Source organism: Globicephala melas, chromosome 11 (genome assembly GCF_963455315.2).
Source record: "Globicephala melas chromosome 11, mGloMel1.2, whole genome shotgun sequence".
NCBI lineage: Eukaryota > Metazoa > Chordata > Mammalia > Artiodactyla > Delphinidae > Globicephala > Globicephala melas.
The window spans coordinates 64,613,435-64,636,375 of record NC_083324.2 but is presented as its reverse complement, the minus strand read 5'-3'; the positions used below and the strand labels follow the sequence as shown (position 1 = coordinate 64,636,375).

The window sequence follows — 22,941 nt, the reverse complement described above, 5'->3', positions numbered from 1 at the left end:
ACTGGCCCTGACCTAGAGATTCTGAAGCTCATGGGGGTGAGGCTCATGGTGGGGTCCAGCTTCAGGGGTGCCTGGGAGCAGGAGGCTGGCGATTTAGGGCCTTCCACATCAGTGCTTCCGTTTCTTTAGATCCAATACCTGTGAGGGCTGGGGCATATTCCTGCCACGAACAGTGGCCCTGGACGTTGACGGAGCCTGCTCGGGCAATCGAGACACCCCTCCCTGGGGGCATGTCCCAGCTCCCCCTGCTTCCAAGGAGCTGGTGGCCCAAGAGTAAAAGACCTTGCTAGGCATCCTCGGAGAGGATGTCTGCGTTGGGGGAGAGGGTGGGGCACATCCATGACAATGGAGAGAGGAAAAGCGGCACCTGCAATCCCTGCAATGCTCCCATGCAGGAGGGGTCAAACCCAAGAGCTCTTTCCATCAAGTCCCTTTCCCTGCATCCCTTTCTTCCCACCAGGGCTGGGCTGGTCCTACCATGTACTTTTCAGTGGGGTCTGACTGTGGCTTTGGAATTCCATGGCCCCAGACACCTAGGTGGGTACCCCCGGAGCTGGGTACCAAAGCTAGGACTTGAGCACCAGGCAGCAGAGGCATCAGAGACCCTGGGTACCTTGGCAAAGGCACCCCCCCCATGGGGCTTTGCCCGCTTGGAGCAGTGGACTGTGTGCTGTGTGTGGTGGGGTTCTGATGACATAACACAAGGTAAGGTAGAGAAAACAGAGTTCCTCCAGCCCACCCATCTTGAGGCCTGAGACCCAACCGGAGCCTGGAAGCAGTGCTCACACTGGTCTTGCTTGGCTACCGGGAGCCTACTTGCTCAGCTGTGGGCAGGAAGCCACCGGCAGCTCCTCAGGGCTTCTCTCATACCAGGGCTTCCTTCCCCCTGTGCCTCTGGGAGGGCAGGCCTACCAGCCGGGCACAGAGGCTGAGTGAGGTTTGTGCCCGGGATACAGGGCCAAGAGCCTGATTTGACCAGCCCTGCCACCAGGGACCGAAGCTGAAAGAAGGGAGGAGGAGGGAGGGACCCAGGTGGAAACTTGAAACTTTTATTAAATACTCATTCACCCGTTTGCCACCACCATCCAGAGCAGGAAAAAGAATTATCAAAATGGAATTAAAAAAAATAAAACCAATTACACCCAATCCCCAGTATGTACAAGGCTGCTCCCTGCCTCTCTGCCACAGAGAGGTTGGGGAGCAGCTGGGGGTAGGGGTGGGGCTGGGCACCTTTTCTCCAGCCACAAGCCCCTGAGCAATTCTGACTGCGGTGGCAGAAAGTCCCTGCTGCCAAGTGGCCAGACATCTCGGCTGGCCTCCGGGGAGGTGGTTATTGCTGGGAGGGGCAGTGCTGGACCCAAGCTGCCCCTACTGGGCTGAAGGGCTGTCTGCCTTCTCCCCTAGTGGGCAGTGACCAGTTGGAGCAGAGGACCAGTCCCAAGAGCAGCCCCAGTTGCCACCTGAGAAGGGGAGTGGACCAAGGGCGGGAAGGGTGTTTTCTAGAGAGAGGAGAGGGTGCTCAGCTGATTTTGGGGGGAGGACACCCCAGGGCAGCCTGCTGATCAAGCTTGTCCTCCTTAGCTCCTGAGGATGACACACTCCCCCGATTCCAGCTGCTTGGCCCTTCTCTTGGGCAGGATCCCTGTGCCCTTCAGGCCATTTTCCTGCTGCCTTCTTGCCCTAGAGACCTGTGTGGCCACCTTCCACGTGTCAGCCACAGTCTGGGCCCTTGGAGGCAAGGATGCCTGTACGGCATGGCACCTCTTCCAACATGGTGTGGGACCCAGCCCTCTTGGGCTCAGCAGCCGCTCTCCGAATCTGTGGTCTCCAGGGTCACAGTCCCTTGCTGCATGGCAGCAGTGGCTACGCTGATGGCCTCCTCTAAGGTCTGCTGCTCCTCCAGCTGTGGAGAAGGGGGAGGAGAAGGAAGGAGAGAGTGAGACCCTCCTTCCTAGATTCCAGTGGTAGTGTATGAGGCCTACTTTTTTGAATCTCCACCCACCCAGTGCCAAACACCTGAGAACTTAGTAGGGCCCCAAGGAACAGGAAGTTCACTCATAGAGTCCTATTAGGCTAGGCATGGTGAGGAGCCGTGGAATGGTCCAGGGTCAGACAGGGCAGTCTGCTCACAGAAGGGGAATGACTGATTGGAGTCATCATCTACTTCAGCCTCCTTATTTTCCAGATGAAGAAACAGGGACACGAAGACATGAAGGGTTTAGACCACCAGGGAGACTGCCATCGAAGTTATCCTGAAGGTCAGAAGGGGCTCCCTACCCTGACTCAGTCAAGAAAGAGCCTGAGACAGGTGTGTGGATGCAGGCAGAAAGGGATTTGTCCTCTGAAATGGGCTCTTTTTGAGCCAAATGCTGTCCTCTTCAAGACCTCCCTCTAGTTCCCCTTCCCTTCTAGTTCCTTTCTGTGGCCACAGTATCCTACCAGACCTCAACTCACCTGCACCGCAATGTGAGTTCCATTGGCTGTGGCTAACAGCGCCACCTGTTGATGATGAAGAGATGCTACACTGGAGTCCTCAGCCACCACAGTCCCAGAGGTAATGATTGTGACCTGAAATATAGAAGAATGAGGTTTTCCAACACACCTACATTACTCTCCCAATCCCCAATCCAAAAAATCCCTCCAAGCAAGGTGGCTGGGAACAACCCAGAAGGAAATGAATAAAACCATTACGGGTCAGATTAATTAATTAGCTTGGGGCTCAGAGCTAAGTGGGGTTGTATTTTACTTTAATTTACAGCCAACTTAATTTAGGAATTTTGAATCACAGAAGGACAGACTGTAAAAGCTCCCAGAGATAATCTAATCCCCTCATTTGAAGATGGACTAAGGTTCACGGAAAAGTACCTTGCCTATGGCAGCAGAGCAAATTAGGGGTAGACAGATTTAGAAACTGTCTCTTGACTCCCAGTGCAATGCTTTTCAACAAGAGTTGCTGATGACCCAGAGAAGATGTAGGGAAGACCCTTTATGTGTGGGAATCTTGGTCCTCGTATGAAGGCTTGACTAATTAAGCCTGCACTTTAGGGCTCATCCCACAGAAAGGAAGGACAAGAGAACAAGAAACCCCAAGCAAACCGCCTGGCCATACGGGCTGCGTCTGGGTGCCATCGGCGCTGACCATGGTGACTGTGTGTGTGCCAGATGTGGCAAGGTCATCATCATGACTAGGGATGGTGAGGGTGGTACTGCCGTGCTGGGTCACCATACTGATGGCACTCCCCAGTGCCTGCAGGTCTTCTGGTGACAGGCTGACCTGCCAACAGCAAGGAAGAAGATGAGCTGGGAGTGGAGGGGAGGGCTGTCTGAAAGCCCCTAGGCAGATGAATCTGCTCTCCCAGAGCAGGTTCACTTATTGGTAAGCTAGAAGATTAGCTTCTTGTCACAGGGTGGAGGGAGTCAGGACAAGCAAGTAAAACAGGCCCTAGGATGCAAAGAGAGGCTACACTGGAAGAATTCTGCTGACCACACCTATTTATCACCACTTTGCCTCAGGGCTCTGTTCCATGCAATTCAGGGTCTCCACCTAATTTCATCCTCCTATCAACCCTGAAAGTCATAAGTGCACTTGACAGTGAGGGTGCTGACAAACGTCAGGTTATACTGCTGGCTAGAAATGCCAAGTTTCCAGATCCCACACCATGCTCTGGCCCGTGTACCGACATGTCTCTCTTGAGAAGGACATCCAAGTGTCTCACTCAGATGAACGGGACCTGTCATCCTCCAAGTAAAGAGGGAAACTACTAACTGTGCTCCAGAAGTCACAGAGACTGAGCTGGAAGCATGAGGAAGAGGGGGGTGCTGTGTTACAAGACTTGGTACCCTCGGCCTCAGCTCTGAGATCCATAAGGCTAAAAAACAGAAACTGGGTGGACGTAGGGCTGTTAGAACTTGGAGCTCCCCAGAGACAGTGGGAGAGGGTACCAGCCAGAGTGGCCCACCCTACCTCTACCCCCAGTGTCTGTACCTGCTGGGCACCATCCTGAGTGATCAGAGCCACCTGGGGGGCCCCATCTTCCTCGGTCACCATAGCCACTTGGGCAGGGATGTCATCACCCTCTTCTTTCACCTCCGACAGGTAAGCAATGCGGGGTCGTTTGGGTAGCGGGTTCTCCTCGGCTGCAGAGGCGGCTGGGAGAGGAGAGCCCAGGCTGACACCTGCCACCAGGTGGTCACGGGGAGGCCCGGCTTGTCCCCACTCTCACCTCCTGCCCACGCCCCTCACCCTCGAGCTGCTGTTGCTCATAAAGGGCCTGCTCGCTCTCCTCCGTGGCCTCCAGCTCGCCGTGGGCGCTGCGCTTGTGCATGGCCAGGGTAGAGGTCTGCCGGTAGGTCTTGCCGCAGGTGCTGCAGGTGTAGGGCTTGCAGTGTGTGTGCACCACATGGTGCTTATACAGGCTTGAGTACTCGGTGAAGCGCTTCCCGCAGCCTGGCACCGTGCAAACGTATGGCTTCTCCCCTGGGGACACTGGGCTGTGAGGGGGGTGGGACCTGGGGCTGGCAAAGGGGAAACTAAGGGGATAGGAGCGGGGGACAGGGTTGGTGAAGGGAGAGCCAGAGGGAGGAAGAGGGACTGAGATCTGGGACTCTGAATGGACAGAGTTGGGGAAGGTGGCCAGTGGAAGGCAGAGGGGACGTGAGTGTGGGACCACGGAGCCCAGAGACGAGGTGGAGAGAAAATGGCAGGGGCAAGGCCGAGGCTAGTGAAGGGGCTGGTGGGGGGCGCTGGGGGCTTGTGAACAGAAGAGGCAGGAGATAGAGAGGGGTGACTGATATGTCAGGTACGATGGGAGAGTGAGGGGACACATGCGTCTGGGAGATGACACAGAAGGCTGGACAGGGACGTAACACTGGGGAGGGTGAGGATACACAGGAGTCACATGGACAGTGGATGAGGTGAGGAGCTGAAGATGACATTTCCCTCTGCTTTTTCCCCATCACGCCTGACCCTGGGCTTTTTCTGGGAGCTCAGCTGGAGGGGGAGAATTTCGGGTGGGTATAGAGAGGCAGCAGGGAGCTGAGAGGGCCAGCAATGCCCATCAGATTGGACCTAACTGCTGAAGGAGGAACCGCTCACTGCAAGTGAAAGAGTGGTTCTGGGGATATGGCCGAAACCACCGAAACCCCGTGCCCTGCCCACGGACCAGCCTGGAATGGCGTTCTGGGCTGCGCGTCGAGAACATGTTTAGGTCAGAAGCCTATGGTAGAGGGGGCTGGGGCCTCAGGGGTGGTCCTTGCATGCCAGCTGGCCCACCTGTGTGGATGCGCACGTGATTCTTGTAGTTGGTGGCACTGGTGAAGCCACGGCCACAGTGGGGCTCGGGGCAGGTGTAGGGCCGCTCGCCCGTGTGGGTGCGCACATGTACCTTGCGGATGTTAGATGTGGTGAAGGAGCGGCCACAGCCCTCAAAGGGGCACCGGAAGGGGCGTTCACCTGTGGAGATGGGCTGTGTGAGGGTGGCTCTGAAGGGGTCTCACGGAGCAGGGCGAGCCCTGGGCTCAGAGCCGGGTCTGAACGGGGCAGGGCGGGCAGGGCCCAGCCTACCGGTGTGGGTCCGGACGTGCTTCTGCAGGTCTCCGGAGGTCTTGAAGGCCTTGCTGCACAGCTCCTCTGGGCACTTGTATGGCTTCTCACCAGTGTGGGTGCGCACGTGGCTCTTCAGCCCATATCCTGTCCGCGTGTGGGAGGGAGGGAAGGAGGGGTGAGAAGAGCATTGGGTGGGGCCTCATCCTCCACCAACTCTTCTTCCTAATTCAGAGGCTCTCCATCTTTAGGTCTGCTCGGCGAGGCTCCGGACCTCCTCTGGCACAAGAAGCCTGTGTCTGCCTCTATCCCACTCCTGGCTGGGCAGGTAAGAGGGGCCGGAGAAGCCCACTCTGCTCTCCTTCCCTCTCCAGGGGAAGCTGGTGCCGTTCCAGAACCAGTGTAAGAGGGAACCTAGAGAACCTATGGCTAAAGGGCCTCAATTCAGAGGGAAAATGAAGCCTAGAGGGATTCAACCGACCACCCGGCACCCCCAGCTGGTGGGTATCAGGGCTGACGCAGAGGCAGGTCTCTCTGCCAACCCCCAGCTCCTGCTGCCTCTTGCCTCTGTAACAGGGTTTCCTCCAGAGACGGCGCCCTGCATCAGAGCACTCCGACAGCAGTTTCTCCAGAAAGGCAGCCTGGTGCTTGGCTTCCTTGAGGGAGTTGCCAGAGCTAATCTAGAACCCTCTCCCCTCAACTGGAAGCAGTCCACCTTGGTCCCCATCCAGGTAGGTTACCTGTGGCAAAGGCCTTTCCACAGCTGGGGAAATCACACCTGTATGGACGGTCACCTGTATGAGCTCTCTCATGTACCTGTGAGGACAAGCAATCATGTAATTCAAAGGGACAAGGGTATGAATGGGCAGTTTAGTTCTCGTTAGGGCCCGGAGTATCAGCATTGGCCACCTCCTTTATTTTCCTTCCTCTTCAGCTGAGATGCCCCCTCCAGAGACCCTTCCCTGATTCTCTTCCCTCCTGCATTCTTCATGTGTGTCAAAGCCCTCTGTGCTGACTTTTCTGTACACTCATCTCTTCCTTCCAGGAGGCAATGAGCAACTTGAGGTCAGGGACCAGTTCCAGTCAAAGCGGGAAGGCAGAATTACAGCCTGCTGGGAAGATGGCAAGGCTAAAAGCTCTCTGCAGCAACCTTACCTTTAAGTGATGAGCGGTGGTATAGAGACGCCCACAGCCCTTGTAGCCGCAGCGGAATGCTCTGTCCCCAACCTGCTGTCCTTTGCCATTATGGGGAGCCTGGCTGTCATGCAGAACCTGAGGAAAAAAATCTTGGGGTCCCTATATGTATTCTCCTCAATGAAAGAAGGGAAGAGGTAGGACACAGGACCCAGCTGGCCCCTTAAGACCCAATAAATAGGGTTAAACCTACCAAAGGGGAGAAGTGCAACCTGGGTGACAGATCCAGATAGATGGAACAGACACCGGGGCATGCTGCAGAAGAAATGGGGCTGGCACGTGGAGTCACCACCCAGCTCTGATGGATAGAGGAATGACTAAATGTCATAGGGGCTGTGACAGCTTTGGGAGAAAGGGCATCTCTTAGACGGCTAGGTAAGGTAGGGGAGGAGCGGTCTGAACAGCCACACTTGAGCTGGGTGGTGACTCCACATGCCAGCTGCCCCTTCTTTTGACCACCAACCTAGGAGGCGCAACTCTGGACATGTTTATCCTCTGATGGGAGGAGATCCCTCCCTCCCTGGGGGAAACCTGTGTTTGGAAGGGGCATTAACAAGTGGCCTGCTGTGGGGATGAGCTCACCTGCGTTCACCGGAAGTGAGGTGGTCACAATCAACAAACTGCACAAGCGCCCAGGGCAGGGCCCGAAAGTCCCACCAGAAGCCTCAGCTCCAACCACGGCACCCGGCTATCTAACAAGTCGTTCCCTTCCCTTTCTCCTGCGAACACCCTTTTCACACCAGCCTCTGGCTTCGTGGAGCCCTTACTGTTCTTCTGCTTTCCTGGGCAGAGTCCTGCTGGGACTGTCCCTCAGTCTTTGTTTCTGGGACACTATGGCCTTCCAAGGAGCTCCTGAAACAGAACTCTGGAAGTCGTGGTGAGCAGGACACAAAAGAGGGAGACCAAATCCATGGCAAGGTCTGTCTAGTCAGCTCCAGGTCAAGGGGTCAAGCAGCTGACAAAGTTCCATGGATACTTAAGCAGCTGGTGGGTGGCAGGAGAGGGTCACAGGTGGCCAGGCCTGCTCGGCAGGCTAACCCGCTCAGGCGTTCGGATTTCATTCCCACGTCCCACTGGCTCTTGAGGTAATGAAGGGAATCAAGGAACTTCAGGGCTGGAGGCGACCTCTGAGATCATCTGGCCCCCTCTCATCGTATGAGACAGGAACAAGCTGAGGCCTAGGAGGGGAGTGACTTACCCAAGGTCAGACTAGGTAGAGGCAGAGCCAGCACAGATCTCAGGGCTCACAATTTAAAGCTCAGTTGTCTTTCCAACGTCCGTAAGCCTCAAATTAGGCTTCTAAAATACACCTGAAGGAACTGGAGTGGGAGTGGGCATAGCCCAGAGGGGCCTACTGCAAAGTTTTGTGCTTCAATTTGAAAAGACACGAGGATTTCCTTTTCTCTTTTATGATACAGCCACATTAGTTTTATTATAAAAATAACTCCCCCCAATCTTTGGGTAAAACGGGTGTTCCAGGAAGCCCTGCCACATCTGCCCTGAGGCGCTGCTGTTCATGGGGAGAGGGAACACCCTGGTTTGGAAAGCTCACAGATCTCTGTACCGGTTCCCCCTACGGGCAGGACCACGGCCCCAGCAGAGAGAGCTTAGACTGACTGATGTTTGGAAAGCCAAGATCCTTTTTCTTTGCAGCTGAGCTACTGTGCAAGCCTTGTGTTCCAAGAATCCCAGCTGCTCTGTTACATCTGCTCTTGTCACTGCCTACTGAGGTTATTTTCCCAAATGACTTAATAAGTCGCAGAGAAGAAATAAATACAAGAACATCTGACCTCCGTGGACTGGAAAACTAATAAAATTCACTGGCAAGGCAAGAGCTTTCTCAGACAGTACAGCCAAAGTGAAGCTGGGCCTAAATTCCCACCGTACGGATATCGCTGTTTCCTACAGCTGCCTTCCCTCTGCACAGACAGCGTAAACAAGCGTTGAGCATACACAGCTGTCGGCGGCCCTGGCCAGGCTGTGATGCTTATCCGAGACGATGACGTGTGAGAGATAAGTCGGGGGAGCCAGTGTGGAGGGGCAAAGGAAGTAGTCCCGGCCATGTCCAGGCACAGGACTGCCCTTGTCCTCTAGAAAGGTGGCAGGTTTGGCAGGGCCAAAAGAGCTCACCTTGCTGGCGTACTGCTCCAGGGCCACCACTGTGTCCGCACTGAAGCCCTCATCATCCTCTGTGGCCAGGTCCTCCAAGCCCACCTCTGTCTGCACGGCCAGGATGGTGCTGTCGGATGGCACAGCCACGGGGTGGTGAATGTAGGCAGTGGAGCCGTCTTCCAGCTGGACGGCTTCCAGGGCACTGGGGTCATAGCCCTCTGCAGGGAACATGCGGTTAGCCCAGATGCTGCACAAGGGCAAAAGACGCGGCTGGGACCTGGGCTTTAAGGTAACGAGAGGTACATACACCAAGGAGGGTTTTAACCTCGGGTTTCTCCTGGTCCCTCACTTTGGCGATTCACTCTGGCTGGCCTTCCTTCTGGGGCAGCCTCTCCTAAGGATGAGGTCTCCTATGGAGTACCGACTGGGAACCCACAAGCTCCGTGAGGACCCAAGGGGACCATCATCTTGGCCTAGATGACCACAAGAACCTCCTAACTGGTGGCCCCTCACCCCCTCATTCCCTCCAGGCAGCAGAGCATCCAGAGGGATCTCTGCAGGACACAAATGCGATCACGTTACCTGAGGCTCTAAACAGTTCAACCATGTTGCATCTGTCTCAGGATAAAGACCAAAACCCTTATCCTGAAGCTCCAGTGCTCTGGCTCCCGGCCTCTCTATTCAGCTTCATCTCACCCACTCTGCCCTCACCCCCAGGACTTGAGCTCCTAGTAGTTCCTTGGACGTGCCGTTCTTTCTCCCCGCCCACCCCCGTTTCTGGACCATACATGCTGTTCCTTTTGTCTGGGGTACTGAACCCTCCCTACCACTGCTCTTCCCCAGCTAAGCCCACTTCACCCTCCAGCTCTCAGCTCAAGTGTCACTTCCCCAGAGAAGCCCTCCCTGAGCCTGAACCCCGTTTGCAATGATCAGTTCATCATGATGGTTCATTTCAGGCCTATTTCCCCCACTAGATTCTAGGAGAGTAAGGGCTATGTCCAACTCTGTTCTCTCTTATATACTCCACACCTAGTACCATGCCTGGCACGCAATAATTGCTCAAGAAACTACTTGTAGAAGGAATAATCAATTATTCTTCAATACCTTAAACGCTTAATTCTTAAAAAAATGATAGTTAAGTTTTTAGTCCTGGTCTTCGATGACGTCATTGGGTCCTATTTAAAGCCCTAAGAATTTGTGGCTGTGCTGGAGCCAAAGCCGCCATCAAGGCCCAGGCTGCAGACCCCCGTGCTCAGCCTCCCGGGGGCAGAAACAGCTGTTCCTGTGGTCCACGCCAGGGAAGGCAGGCGAGCCTGCTGATGCAGGTGAGCTTGGAGACCACAGCTCCATGTCTCTGCCCCAGCTCCCAGGGTGCACAGCTCCAACCCCCAACCTCTGCCAGTTCTGCTTCCCTTCCTTCTTGCCAGTCGTGATAACTGTGACCCCACCTTTGGGTGTACGGTGTATGTAGGCCATGCTGCCATCTTCCAGCTGCACGGGCTGTCCATCCTCAAAGGAAAGAGGTTCTGTAACGAGAGCAATGCCTGCCTTTCTCTGGAGCTCCGTGTCACAGAGGTGGGTCCTTCAGTGGGGGCTGCCTGGCCTGCCTCATGAGGCAGGGGTGTCTCAGGATGCCCTCACCTTTCTGCACTGTCACTTGGTGAATGTATGCAGTGGTCCCGTCCTCGAGCTGGATCACTTGCCCTTCAAGAAGCTTCTCTCCTGTGGAGGTGGAAATGGAGAGAAGCGGGCCAAGCCCAGAAGAGGGCTGAGGGACACATGCCTGTTTTAGCAGAGGCCTGTTGGAGGCACAGACCGTGTGTCTAAGCACAGGTGACATTCTCCATGTTACCTCATTCCCTCCCTCCCAGGCCTGTGCCTCAGAGGTACCGGGGGTAGAGACATCCTGCCATGAGGAACCCTATAGCTCCTGGCAGATTCCCTTCCTGTCACTCACAGGAGGAGCAACTTCCTTTATTATTCTACCCACACCTGGCAAAGTAGGGACTTCCAACCTGGCAGTAAGCTGCTGAGATTGAGCTAAATGGCAAACAAAGGATGCCCTGAAATGTGGGAAGGCCCCAGTGCGTCAAAGTTCAGATCTGACTCAAACTAACTAAATCAAAATACATTCCCTTGTCTCCCACTGTGGCAGTATGCCAAGACCTAGACCCTCTGATAAGGCAATATAGCTTAGAGGTTAAAAGCAGTGGACTCTGGAACCAGTCAGGCCTCCTGGGTTTGAATTTCAGCTCTATCTCTTACTAGCTGTGTGATCTTGGACACCTTATTTAACCTCCCTGTGCCTCAGTTTCCTCTTCTAAGAGCAAAGGCTCTTAGGTTTAGAATTAGAATTAGATAGGCCTCTCCTTATGTCCAGTGAGTTTGAGAGGGAGAAGGGGTAAAGGAAGTGAGAAAGGGAAGAAGGAAAGGGAGACTGAAGACTTAATGACAAATGCTTTCTTTGTTCCTTTCTTTACAAGTTTCAGGTTTAGGAATTTGAGCTCCTATGATGTGGGAGAAGGACCAGACAGCTACTTCTGGCTCACCTCTGCTGATGTCTCCCACTCAGAAGAATTCCCAAACTTGTCCCCAAACTGAGTTTTCTTGGGTCAATAACTAACAGCTCTACAACCCAGCCAGAGGCAGGTAAGGTGGAGACAAAGATAAGAAGCAGGAGTGAAAGGCAGTTGAGATGAGGGGAGAGTGACTCCCCCTCTTCCCTCCCGCCCAGCAAGCAGTAAGCTACCCTGCCTTTTAACACTTTAGCTGTCCTGGCAAGGGCACCAGTACATGGGGTTCTGAAAGTGTCATCAGAGCTTCTGCTAGCGGAGTGGGTTCTGCTTCAAGGCGGGAAACAAGATGTTGAGAAGAGTTATTTGGGAAAAAATTTCAATCTAGAATTTCCTTTAACAAGCAGAGATGACAATGGGGAGAGGCAGGGGGGAGAAGAGCTGACCGTCAGGGCCCTCATTCCCCACTACAGAGGTGACTGTACGTTCCGGTTTGCCTGGAACGGTGCCAGCACCTTTATTCACAGCACGCTCTTCCACTCTCCAAAGTGTCGGCTTTGAACAACAGGTTTCACGCTTACCCTAATTATAGGTAACTGTCATAAAATTTTAGGGCTTCCGGCTGGCTAAGCTGGGCCCAGGCAGAGCTGCCTGCTGACAGAGATGAAAGTGTCCTGGTCAAGAGCATCAGAGGAGCTCACCAGCAAGAGAGCTGCCTTTCAGGACAGTGAGGTTCTGGTTCCTGAGGGCCAACTCTGCTCTCAGCAGTGTGAAATCTGTTGTATGTGTGTGTGTGTGTGTGTGTGTGTGCACTCGTGTAAGCACACACTACAGCACCATGGAGGAGGCAGAGAACAGAGCCAGGAAGAGTGACAAGAGGAAGATATAAACGGAGAGGTGGGGGAGGCAAAGAGATCCAGACATAAGAAGACAAGATGTAAGAAAAGAGTGTGGCTTTCTCAGGCCAAGTGTTGCCACTTGTTTTGTATTCATTCAGTCAACCATTAATTCATAACAGAAGACTGAGGCATGGGAATTACCTGGGTCCACAGAGTAAACACAGCCCCAACTATAGTTCCTAAGTTCTTCCATCCCACTGAGACTGCTGCAAAGGGGCAAGACCTGTGATGGGAAGTCTGCAAACAGAGGGTTGCAGGCTTCACAAGTATTCTAGAGAAGTTCCATTACCACAAAAATGAAGCCAGCCAGACCCATACATCATCATATGGAACGAGCTTATTGATGAGTTTAAGGGGCCTCTTTGTCGTCGTCAGGAAGCAGATGATTTAAAATGAAATCAACAAACAATTTATCTGTAAGCTTGGGACCTGAAATACATTTCGACAATGTGTTGAAATGAAGGAGGGCAATGTTACAATGACAGTGCAGTCATGTGGATGGCGGTGCTTACAGAGTCCAGAAATGACAAAATAAAGAGTAGGAATGAGGCGGTGTTTGGCCAGTGCTGTCCAAGAAAGACACGCATGCCATCTGGCAAGCCTGAGAATGCTGGCGAGAAAGAAAGAGGCTGTCAGGATGGTGAGCGTCCCTGGCCAGAAGGCCCTGCCCTTCAACAACGCTCTGTTCTGACTCCACGCCCTCCTTGAGAATCCGAATTTCAGGTAAATCTGAATTTCAGATAAACAATGAAGTTTTTTTTAGTACTTGGTGTTATTATGTTACTGTTTTTAATATTTAATCCCATGTTTATACATGTCTTCCTCATGCAGTATGTGGAACATACTTATACTACAAAATTATTCGTTGTTTATCTGTAATTAAAATTTAACTAGGACTTCCCTGGTGGCACAGTGGTTAAGAATCTGCCTGCCAATGCAGGGAACATGGGTTTGAGCCCTAGTCCGGGAAGATCCCACATGCCACGGAGCAACTAAGCCCGTGCGCCACAACTACTTAGCCTGCGCTCTAGAGCCCGTGCTCCACAACAAGAGAAGCCACTGCAATGAGAAGCCCGTGCACTGCAGTGGAGAGTAGCCCCCGCTCACCACAACCAGAGAAAGCCCGCGCACAGCAACGAAGACCCAACACAGCCAAAAATAAAAATAAATAAATAAAATAAAATAAAATAAAAAAATTTAACTGTGTGCCCTGTATTTTTATTTCTGGTCACCCTAGTGGGGTCTAAGGCATGAGATCTATGCCTGGGTGCCCCTCTGAACCTAGAAGAGTATCTTGTACATGGTAGATGCTCAGAAGATAGTTTGACTGCTTAAACTTGCTTAAATTAAAATGAACTGCTTCTAGAAAGCACTGAGAAACTGGAAAAGCAGGAAGTCACAACCAGCACTGTGTTCATCCATTCCAGAAATATTTATGAACCACTCACCACATGTCAGGAAACTGCCTTTCAGAGGTCTTGGCTCCTATAGCTAGGCTAGTCTGATTTTCTAGCCTGCCTACGTGGCATTTCATTTTAAGGAGTTCCCTTTCCATCAATCACCTTGAGAGATTCTCATGCAGAGCAGGTTGTGGCAAGCAGGCCGGAAGGCAGGATGGTCGTGAGACTCTGGGACAGGGACAGGGTGGGATTCTGAGGTCCCCGGAAATACCTTTGATAGCTTGCTGGACGTAGGCCGTCGTCCCGTCACTGAGGGTCACCGTCTGCAGCCCCAAGCTCTCCATGGCAAACTCCTGCTCGTACACTCAGACATGAAGTTGTCTTCTTCCCAGCACTGAGAGCCACAGCTGAGGTCAGAGATTTCCTTTGGCGTCACAAATCTGAGAAAACGGACAGTGTCATATTATGAGCTGCACGGCTTCCTCCTGCCGCAAGGACACACAGTGACTGTGAAGGAGGCCAGCCAAGAAGAAAAAGAGGTGAATTTTTCAAAGTAGAGGACTATGTTGGTTTTTATTAAGAGAGTTCAAAATATACACACTTAAGAATTCTAAAGGTTGAGCATGCAAGAGAAGCATGCCAGCCAAATTGATTGTAAAGTAAGATTTCATTAATCAAAACCCACTTTTAAACTCGCTCCCCTTAGAAGGGAGCCCCACTGAAGGCAGGCGGCCAACCCCACTGCTGCTGGTTCTCTGTGACCATTCTGACATCTCTCCTGTGCTCAGATCTATCCATTCACCAGCCTTGTAAATATCACACAGGCATCAAAAACAGCACAAGTCCCCAACAGAACACACAATGTTCCCTACCCCAAGAACTGTTCCACTGTCCAGAACTGTCCAGCCACCCAGAATCAGTGGGGGTCATTCTTTTTTTTTGGCCACATGGCTTGAGGGATCTTAGTTCCTGGACCAGGGATTGAACCTGGGCCCTCAGACTGAAAGCACTGAGTCCTAACCACTGGACCACCAGGGAATTCCCAGTAGGGCCATTCTTGATTCCTCCTTTTTCCTCAGAAGTCTAGGTACACCACCATCTTACAACATACACAAAAATTAACTCAAAATGGATTAAAGAATTGAATGTAAGACCTGACACCATAAAACTCCTAGAAGAAAACATGGGTGGTAAGCTCCGTGACATCAGTCCTGGAATGATTTTTTTCGGATTTGTCACCAAAGCAAAGGAAACAAAGGCAAAAATAAACAAATGGGACTAAAAAACTAAAAAGCTTCTGCACAGCAAAGGAAACAATCAACAAAATGAAAAGGCAACCTATTAAATGGGAGAAAATATTTGCAAATCATGTATCTGATAAGGGGTTAATATGCAAAATATACAAAGAACTCATATAACTCAATAGCAAAAAGCCAAACCATCCAACTGAAAAATAGGCAGATGATCTGAAAAGACATCTTTCTGAAGAAGACATATAAATGGCCAAAAGGTACATGAAAAGATGTTCAACATCCCTCATCACCAGTGAAATGCAAATCAAAACTACAATGAGATATCACCTCACACCTGTCAGAATGTCTATTACCAAAAAGACAAGAAAAAAACAAGTGTTGGCAAGGATGTGGAGAAAAGGGAACCCTTGTGTGCTACTGGTGGGAATGTAAATTGATGTAGCCACTATGGAAAACAGTATGGAGGATCCTCAAAAAATTAAAAATTTGATCCATGAATTCCATTTCTGGGTATTTGTCCAAAGAAAACAAAAACCTTAACTTGAAAAGATATATGCACCTCCATGTTCATTGCAGCATTATTTACAATAGCCAAGACATGGAAACAACCTAAGTGTCCACTGACAGGTGAATGGCTAAGGAAGTTGTCACACTCACTCACACACACACACAATGGAATATTATTCAGCCACAAATAAGAATGGAATCTTGCCATTTCGATAACATGGATGTACCCTGAGGAAGGACATTATGCTAAGTGAAATAAGTCAGGCAGAGAAAAAACAAACACTATGATCTCACTTACATGTGGAGTCTTAAAAAAGAAAACTAATGGATTCATAGATACAGAGAACAGATTGGTAATTGCCAGAGGCAGGGGTAGGTAAAATGAGTAAAGGGAGTGAAAAGGTACAAACTTCCAGTTATAAAATAAGTCCTGGGGGATGTAATGTACGGCATGACGACTACAGTTAATAATACTGTAATGCACATTTGGAAGTTGCTAAGAGAACGGATGTTAATTAGACTTACTGTGGTGATCATTTCACAATATACACAGATAGCGAATCATGTTATACACCTGAAACGAATGTAATGTTGTATGTCAATTATACCTTAATTTAAAAAATTAAAAGATAGACAAGTCTAGGTACCTAATTTCAGATGAGTATCACCTTGCACCTCTTGACTAATGTAAGAGCCTCCTAACATATGTCCTCAATAAATCGTTACCTGTTTCCTATTCATTTTGTAATACTGTGTCAGAACGTCTATGTACAGATCTAAATCTACCACTTCCTTGATTAAAACTCTTCAGTGGCTTCCTATCACCCTAAGAATTCATTCTCCTTGCAGGCAAGGCTGGTCACCTTATAAGTCCCTGCAGCCCTGGCTACTACCTCTTCCTGGCACTCACAATCCTGGAGTCACCTACTTCAGTACTTACCACTACCTCTTTAACACATGTTGCCTATACAAGACTTTGGGCTCCAGCCTGGCTCCTGGTTCACTGTGGGCTCTCCACAATTCCTTGTTCAGTGACTTACGAGGTCCTCGTGCCAGGAGGGAAGTGCTGGAGTGTCCTACTGGCAGCACTTGCTCTGCGTCTGCCGTAGTACAGAGCGTACTAGAGCCTCTGCTCTAGGCTCAGGGGTTAAGATTCTCTTTGCCACCCATCCATAGAATTCTCCTGGACCTGGAGTCTGGACTTCCTGCTTGGTTCTCACTACCTGCCAGCTGATCTCAATCAGTGCTGCCCAAACTGTCTTCACATCAGGGCACCCAGAGAGAAGGATATTTGTATGTCACACTTTGGATGCTGCTGCTTGAAGCCAGGAGCAAGCAGCTAGGGCTTTGGCAGCCCAAAGGGCTGATTGGATCAGTATTTTGACAAAACTATGGCCCAGTTGTGACACAATGGTTGGGATACTCTACCCTAGACTTGGCATCTTTATTCATTCATTCTGTCCATAAACATTTACTGAATGGGCTAAGCTCTGGGGATAGCAATACTACTACCACTAATAGTGAATACTGCTGGAGAGCTAACCATGTACTAGGCATTTACATATAGTAACTCGTTTAATCCCCCAAATGGTCCTTTAATTAAATACTATTATTATCCTTATTTTACAGTTGAGGGAGTTGAAGCCCAAGCCATTAACTTGTTCAAGGTTGCACAGCTAATAAATGGAAGAAGAGGATTTGAATCCAGGCCATCTGGCACCAGAGTGGGCTCTTAAGTAATCTACTCTGCTGCCTAATACAGAGGTTTTTAGCTGGAGTTTATGAACCCTGAAGCCACCTGGTAAAACTTTTATGGTGTGTGAGCTTGTACATTTTTCTGAAGAGAGTCCATGACTGTCATCTGAATCTTACAGGGATTAAAGGAGGTAAAGAACCACTGGCCTAGGAATTCCCACATCTGACTCCTCTTCTTTGGTCTACTAGGATCCTGGCAGTGACCCCAATGTTGCCCAGAGTCCTGATAACCCCCACATGGTCCCTATTTCATGAAAGCTCTGGTCCTGGCCTCTTTTCATCTGCTCCAGGACCTTCAACTTTCATTCTCTTGATCAGGGAGAGAAGTTCTTTTGGTAACCTGTTTTCATATAAACAGCATTGTGTCAGAAATAAGAATACACCTGAGAGACCTAGGTCAGAAAACAAAGCAGACTGTAGGTTGAAAAGGGATTACAAAATGGCCTCAGATCTTTATGGCTGGGCCCTGTGACTGCTGAAGCAATGGTTGGTTTGATTTAGCTCATCTGTATTCTATTGAGACTTTCTGAGGAAAATCTGTGCCATGGTTAAAAACACAGGCTCTGGTGTCAGCCTTGGTTCTAATCCAGACTTTACCTCTTTGATGCTGTGTACCCTTGGAAACTAACTGAACCTCTCTGAAACTTAGATGCTACTTCTAAAAAATGAGGATAATCGTGGCGCCTTCTTCAAACGTTGCTGTAAGGATGAAATGAGGTCACATATGTCAGCATTTAGCACAGTGATGGCACACAGGAAGTACTCGAGAAATTCTGGCTCTGAGGAAGAGGATGGAAGAGGAACCAAAAGGGATATGCTTTTGAAGTAATGGGTATTTCTAAAACAGCCAAGAGTACTGGCAACAGCTCGGGACCAGAAGTCTGCAGAAAGTCTTCTAACCTCGATTCTATCTTCTGTGACTGCCTCTTAATCTGCAAAATAAAGTGTTGGTCCAAATGACCCTAAAATTCTTTCCATTGTTCGTGCTAATAACACTTATCAAATATATAGTCCTTAATATGTGTCAGCTGCTGTTCAAAGCACTTTACCTATATTAACTCTTTTAATCTTAAAAATAATGCTATGAGGAAGTAGGTACACTATCCCCATTTTACAGATGAGGTGACTGAGGCTTAGAGGTGGAGTAATTTGTCCAAGGTCCCAGAACTAGTTAGTGCTGAAGCCAGGATCAAAGCCAGACTGGCTGGCCGCAGAGTCCATACCTCTCAATATCTGGTGCATTTCTTCCTTTTGCTAATCCACCGTGACACAACATCACCTCTCAAAACGCTTGAATACTGGTTGTTTAGCTTTCATCTCACCCACTGCAACTTAAAACCAGTTCTTCTAGACCTGGCCACATGGAAAGAGGGAAGAGCTGGTAGCCACATTTCCCAAAATAACAGTTTTTAGACTCAAAGAAAACAAATCTCCACTCTTTTACATGTTCTCATGTCCAGGCTAAATACAGTTTTCCTCCTTAAGCCTCATAATATACACCTTTAAAACAGTCTACTCTTGCTCTCCTACCTTTCCCTGACCTCTGAAGCTGCTTTCCAACAGAGCCTGACGGCAGGTGAGGAGAAGGTGCTTCCCGGCTGCCAGGCATGTACAAGTGTCTAATTGCCATTTTTCTCCCTTTCTTTTGTTAAATGATGAATCCTCCTGTGCCAGTACTAAACCAACAACAGTGACACTGGCAGAGCCAAAGAGAGGCTTGTGACTGCCTCAGGATGGCTGGGTCTGAGCAGTTCCCGCCTGTACTTGACATTTCAGATTCATAACTCCCGTGGCCCTCTGAGAAAGAGGAGGGGGAGCGGGGGAGCAGGGGCAACTGCTATGTTTTCTCCTTGGAGGGTGTAAGTTATACCAGATCCCTAATGACCTGAGCTGGGTATAGGGGAGAGCCAGTCTGGCGGAAAGGGGGGAGTGGGGAATAAGAGCATGACAAAAGGTAGGGATGAAAAGGGAGTCGGACACTCCCAGAATTAGCAGCAAGTCCAATTCCTGTTTGTTGCATTTTTAAATGAACTTAACCTACTGTTTGCTCTGATGCAGGAAACAACCTTATGGCTTCATAATATATAAATGTGTTTCCTATTGTAAACATAAATTTAAATTACCAGTGAGATAACATTTAGAAAAACTTCTAGACACATAGAATCTTTAGGTCTCTCTATGAAAAAAGATGTGCTTAAATTGCCTCCCCAAAGCAGAAAAGTAAGAGAAATGACAGATGGGAAATGAAAGAGTAGCCACGTATTTGTGCTTCTCCACTTTGTCATGGTTTAGATCGAATCTGATCCACACCCAGGCTGGGCTTCGCCTTGACTACAGGCACCTGTTCACTAGTCTATCATTTTCTGCTAACCTGAACTCCCTGGTCGTTGGAGCAAGGCTTTATGTACTCTGCCTCAGCCAGCCCAGAGGGCAACTGTATTGAGAAGCCAAAAAAGAGAAAAACAGAACATTTGCTTGGAGAGAGAAGAATGCTCAACTTTGAAAAAAAAAAAATGACAATTTTCACTCAGATAATTCTTCATTTGGAAATATAGAAAACTTCTCAGAGAGGACAAAGCGACATTAGGTTGGGAGGGATGAAGGCTGAGGGAGTCAAGTGGCAAACAAATTAGAACGGGATTTGGAAGAGCTGTAGTAAAATGACTCAGTATTTGTGATTATAGAAGAAGACTTCAATGCACACACAAAAAGCCTAGTGAAACAGGCTTGGTTCTGTGGGTTTCCAAACACTAAAGAGAACACAGGAAATTAATAACAGAAACATATTTAAAACATCAGCTAAACACCTCTTTCCAAAAGGCACAAAGATGTTAAAAGCCCAAAGTACTTTTTAGTATGGTTCTTATTTGGCTACTACAATTTTATAGGCTTGAATTAGTCACAGAAAAGGGAGTATTTAGGCAAAGTGGATTATTTTCAATTCCAAAAGGGCAATGAAAATGCATACTCCTTTACTGCAGAATGGCATTCATTTAAACTAAAACGGATAACTTAAAAATCTAATTTTCGGCCAAATGTTTAAGTGAATTTTAACACCTTAGTTTGTAAACATTCAACAGAGCAATCATGGGGGAGTTTCAAACCCACCTTTAGTCCATGAAAAGAAAAGTGCAGAATAAAGGCAATTTGGCAGGGTTACCCTAAGGATATCACTTTACATCAACAAGCAAATTAATACAGATATGGTGAGGTTACATCTCAATTGTTTCTGGAATTCAGCCTGGGATCACTGCTGGCTTGAGAAGGGCTATTTGAAAATGAAACATTCCATCAGCATCAGGAGGAACTGGATCATCACAGTTATTTAGATACATCATGTTATTTAAAACATCACCCTGGGACAAAAAGGTTCCATTTATGTTACCAGTTCATCAAAATGGAACAACATCCAGATCTCAACCAGGATAAGCAGGGAGTTCTGGACTTTTGAAGCATAAGAAAATCAAGTCAAAAAGAAGAGTTGGCTTAAAAAAACCCTCGACGGGGTCCTCCCTGGTGGCGCAGTGGTTGAGAGTCCGCCTGCCGATGTGCAGGGGACGCTCGGGTTCGTGCCCCAGCCCGGGAGGATCCCACATGCCGCGGAGCGGCTGGGCCCGTGAGCCATGGTCGCTGAGCCTGCGCGTCCGGAGCCTGTGCTCCGCAGCGGGAGAGGCCACGGCAGTGAGAGGCCCATGTACCGCAAAAAAAACCCCAAAAAAACAAACCTCGACATTAGGGGAAAATACTAAAGAAATAAAACATAACACGTGATATTAAAAACACATATAACTGATAGATAACTAATAAGGACCTACTGTATAATACAGGGAACTCTACTCAATACTCTGTAATGACCTATATGGGAAAAGAATCTAAAAAGGAGTGGATATATGTATATGTACAACTGATTCACTTTGCTGTACAGCAGAAACTAATACAATATTGTAAATCAACTATACTCCAATGTAAATTTAAAAAAAAACACATGTAACTGAACTGTACACTTAAAAATGGTTAAGATGGCAAATTTTATGTTCTGTGTATTTTACCACAATAGAAGAAAAAACTAGGTAGAAAAGAAAACCACATGCAGACACTTACAAACCTCCAAAACCATTATCAAATTCCCACTGGACAAATAAGGCTACAATATGAATTCACATAAGCAAAAAACACTAATATTAAAAAAAGTTTAATTAGTAATTAAAGAACAAGAAAGAATAATCATGATGATATTATACTTATCAAATTACCAAAAATCAAAGTAACAGTATTCACATCCAACAGACAATGAGATATCACTACACACCTATTACAGGAGCCAAAATTCAAAACACTGACAACACCAAATGCTGGTGGGAATGCAAAATGGCAGAGTAAAACGGTATTCTGCAAGACAGGCAGTTTCTTACAAAGCTAAACATATTCTTACCATAAGATCCAGAAATCCTATTCTTAGGTATTTACCCAAATGAGTTGAAAACTTATGTCCACAGAAAAACTTGCACATGGATGTTTATAGCAGCTTTATTCATAATTGTCCCAAACTGGAAGCAATCAAGATGCCTTTCAATAAACAAATTGTGGTACATTCATACTATGGAATATTATTCAGCAATAAAAAGAGCTGTTAAGTCACGAAAAGACATGGAGGAAACTTAAAATGCATTTTGCTAAATCAAAGAAGCCAATCTGAAAAGGTTACATATAGTATCATTCCAACTATATGATGTTCTGGAAAAGGAAAAACTATAGAGACAGTAGAAAGATCAGTGGTTGCCAAGGGTGTAGGGCGAGGGGAGGAGGGATGAACAGGTGGAGCACAGGTCATTTTTAGAGCAGTGAAACTATTCTGCATAACTCTGTAATGGTGGATAACTGACATCATACGTTTGTCAAAACCCATAGAATGTACAACACAAAGAGTGAACCATAATTGTAAACTATGGACTTTAATTAATAATAATGCCTCAACATTGGTTTATCAATTGTAGCACATATACTACACCAATGTAAGATGTTAGCCGGGGAAACTGGGAACTGGGGGTGGGGGGTTGGGGAAGAAGGGAGTATATGGGAACTCTCTGTACTTTCTGCTCAGTTTTTCTGCAAACCTAAAACTGCTCTAAGAAACAGTCTATTAATTACAAAAAAAAAATAATTTGAACCAACAGTGTTGGCAAGGCCAGGAGAGGCGGGCGCAAGCGTGCATTGCTAATGGCACTATAGGGGCTCCAGGTTCTCCAGAGAACAATCTGTCAATGCTTAACCCCACCAGGAAAGGTTCAGGATCTGAGATCTAATCACCTCATCTTCATAATTCATCCCACGAAAAGAATGGACAGAAAACAAGAGCTACTTGCACAGGATGCTTGTTTAAACGTTTCAGACAAGAACCACGAAGACCATCTGGATTAGTGGAGGAGGGTTAACAAATCAACGCTAAGTGAAAAAAGACGAGGCTGAACACTCATCCAGTTCCAACTCGCAGAAACCTAAACTCCAAGTGAGAAGAGGGCAGAAGAGGCCAAAATGAAATGAACAGTAGTACTAAAAGGAGGGGGTATAATCTTTAAAAAAAAAAAAAAAAGTCACTGAAATGAAAAGATACCAGCATTGAGCTGAGAGGCAGCTCTACAGTGGACACTAAACCCGTCTGCTTGGTTGCCCAGCTCCGCCCTCTGGGAGTTCTCCTTTACTCTCCCCACAGCCTTCCTATGATTGATACTACTGGCATCTCATCCCTCCTTGGTTCTGCAAAGACAG

General features: G+C 48.6%; 1 protein-coding gene across 8 annotated transcripts in view; it reads right to left on the bottom strand.

Moving 5' to 3' along the window:
- Positions 1 to 1,033: 1,033 nt before the first annotated feature.
- Positions 1,034 to 22,941, bottom strand: part of ZNF76 (zinc finger protein 76) — a 31,519-nt gene continuing 9,611 nt past the window's right edge. For 2 of the 8 annotated variants that reach the window (XM_030870998.2, XM_060307333.1), the window contains exons 2-14: positions 13,932 to 14,100; positions 10,490 to 10,570; positions 10,297 to 10,374; positions 8,867 to 9,066; positions 6,698 to 6,814; positions 6,283 to 6,358; positions 5,564 to 5,689; positions 5,273 to 5,452; positions 4,244 to 4,477; positions 3,986 to 4,149; positions 3,110 to 3,274; positions 2,455 to 2,568; positions 1,034 to 1,903 (exon numbers count right to left, since the gene is read on the bottom strand). In XM_030870998.2, the coding sequence (XP_030726858.2) occupies positions 1,799 to 1,903; positions 2,455 to 2,568; positions 3,110 to 3,274; positions 3,986 to 4,149; positions 4,244 to 4,477; positions 5,273 to 5,452; positions 5,564 to 5,689; positions 6,283 to 6,358; positions 6,698 to 6,814; positions 8,867 to 9,066; positions 10,297 to 10,374; positions 10,490 to 10,570; positions 13,932 to 14,004 (1,713 nt within the window). In that variant the 5' untranslated portion in view covers positions 14,005 to 14,100 and the 3' untranslated portion in view covers positions 1,034 to 1,798. Of the gene's footprint in view, positions 1,904 to 2,454; positions 2,569 to 3,096; positions 3,275 to 3,985; positions 4,150 to 4,243; positions 4,478 to 5,272; positions 5,453 to 5,563; positions 5,690 to 6,282; positions 6,359 to 6,697; positions 6,815 to 8,866; positions 9,131 to 10,296; positions 10,375 to 10,489; positions 10,571 to 13,931; positions 14,101 to 22,941 lie in introns of those variants that run through there. The other 6 variants (XR_009565692.1, XM_060307334.1, XM_070046688.1 and 3 more) reach the window with 6 other exon arrangements.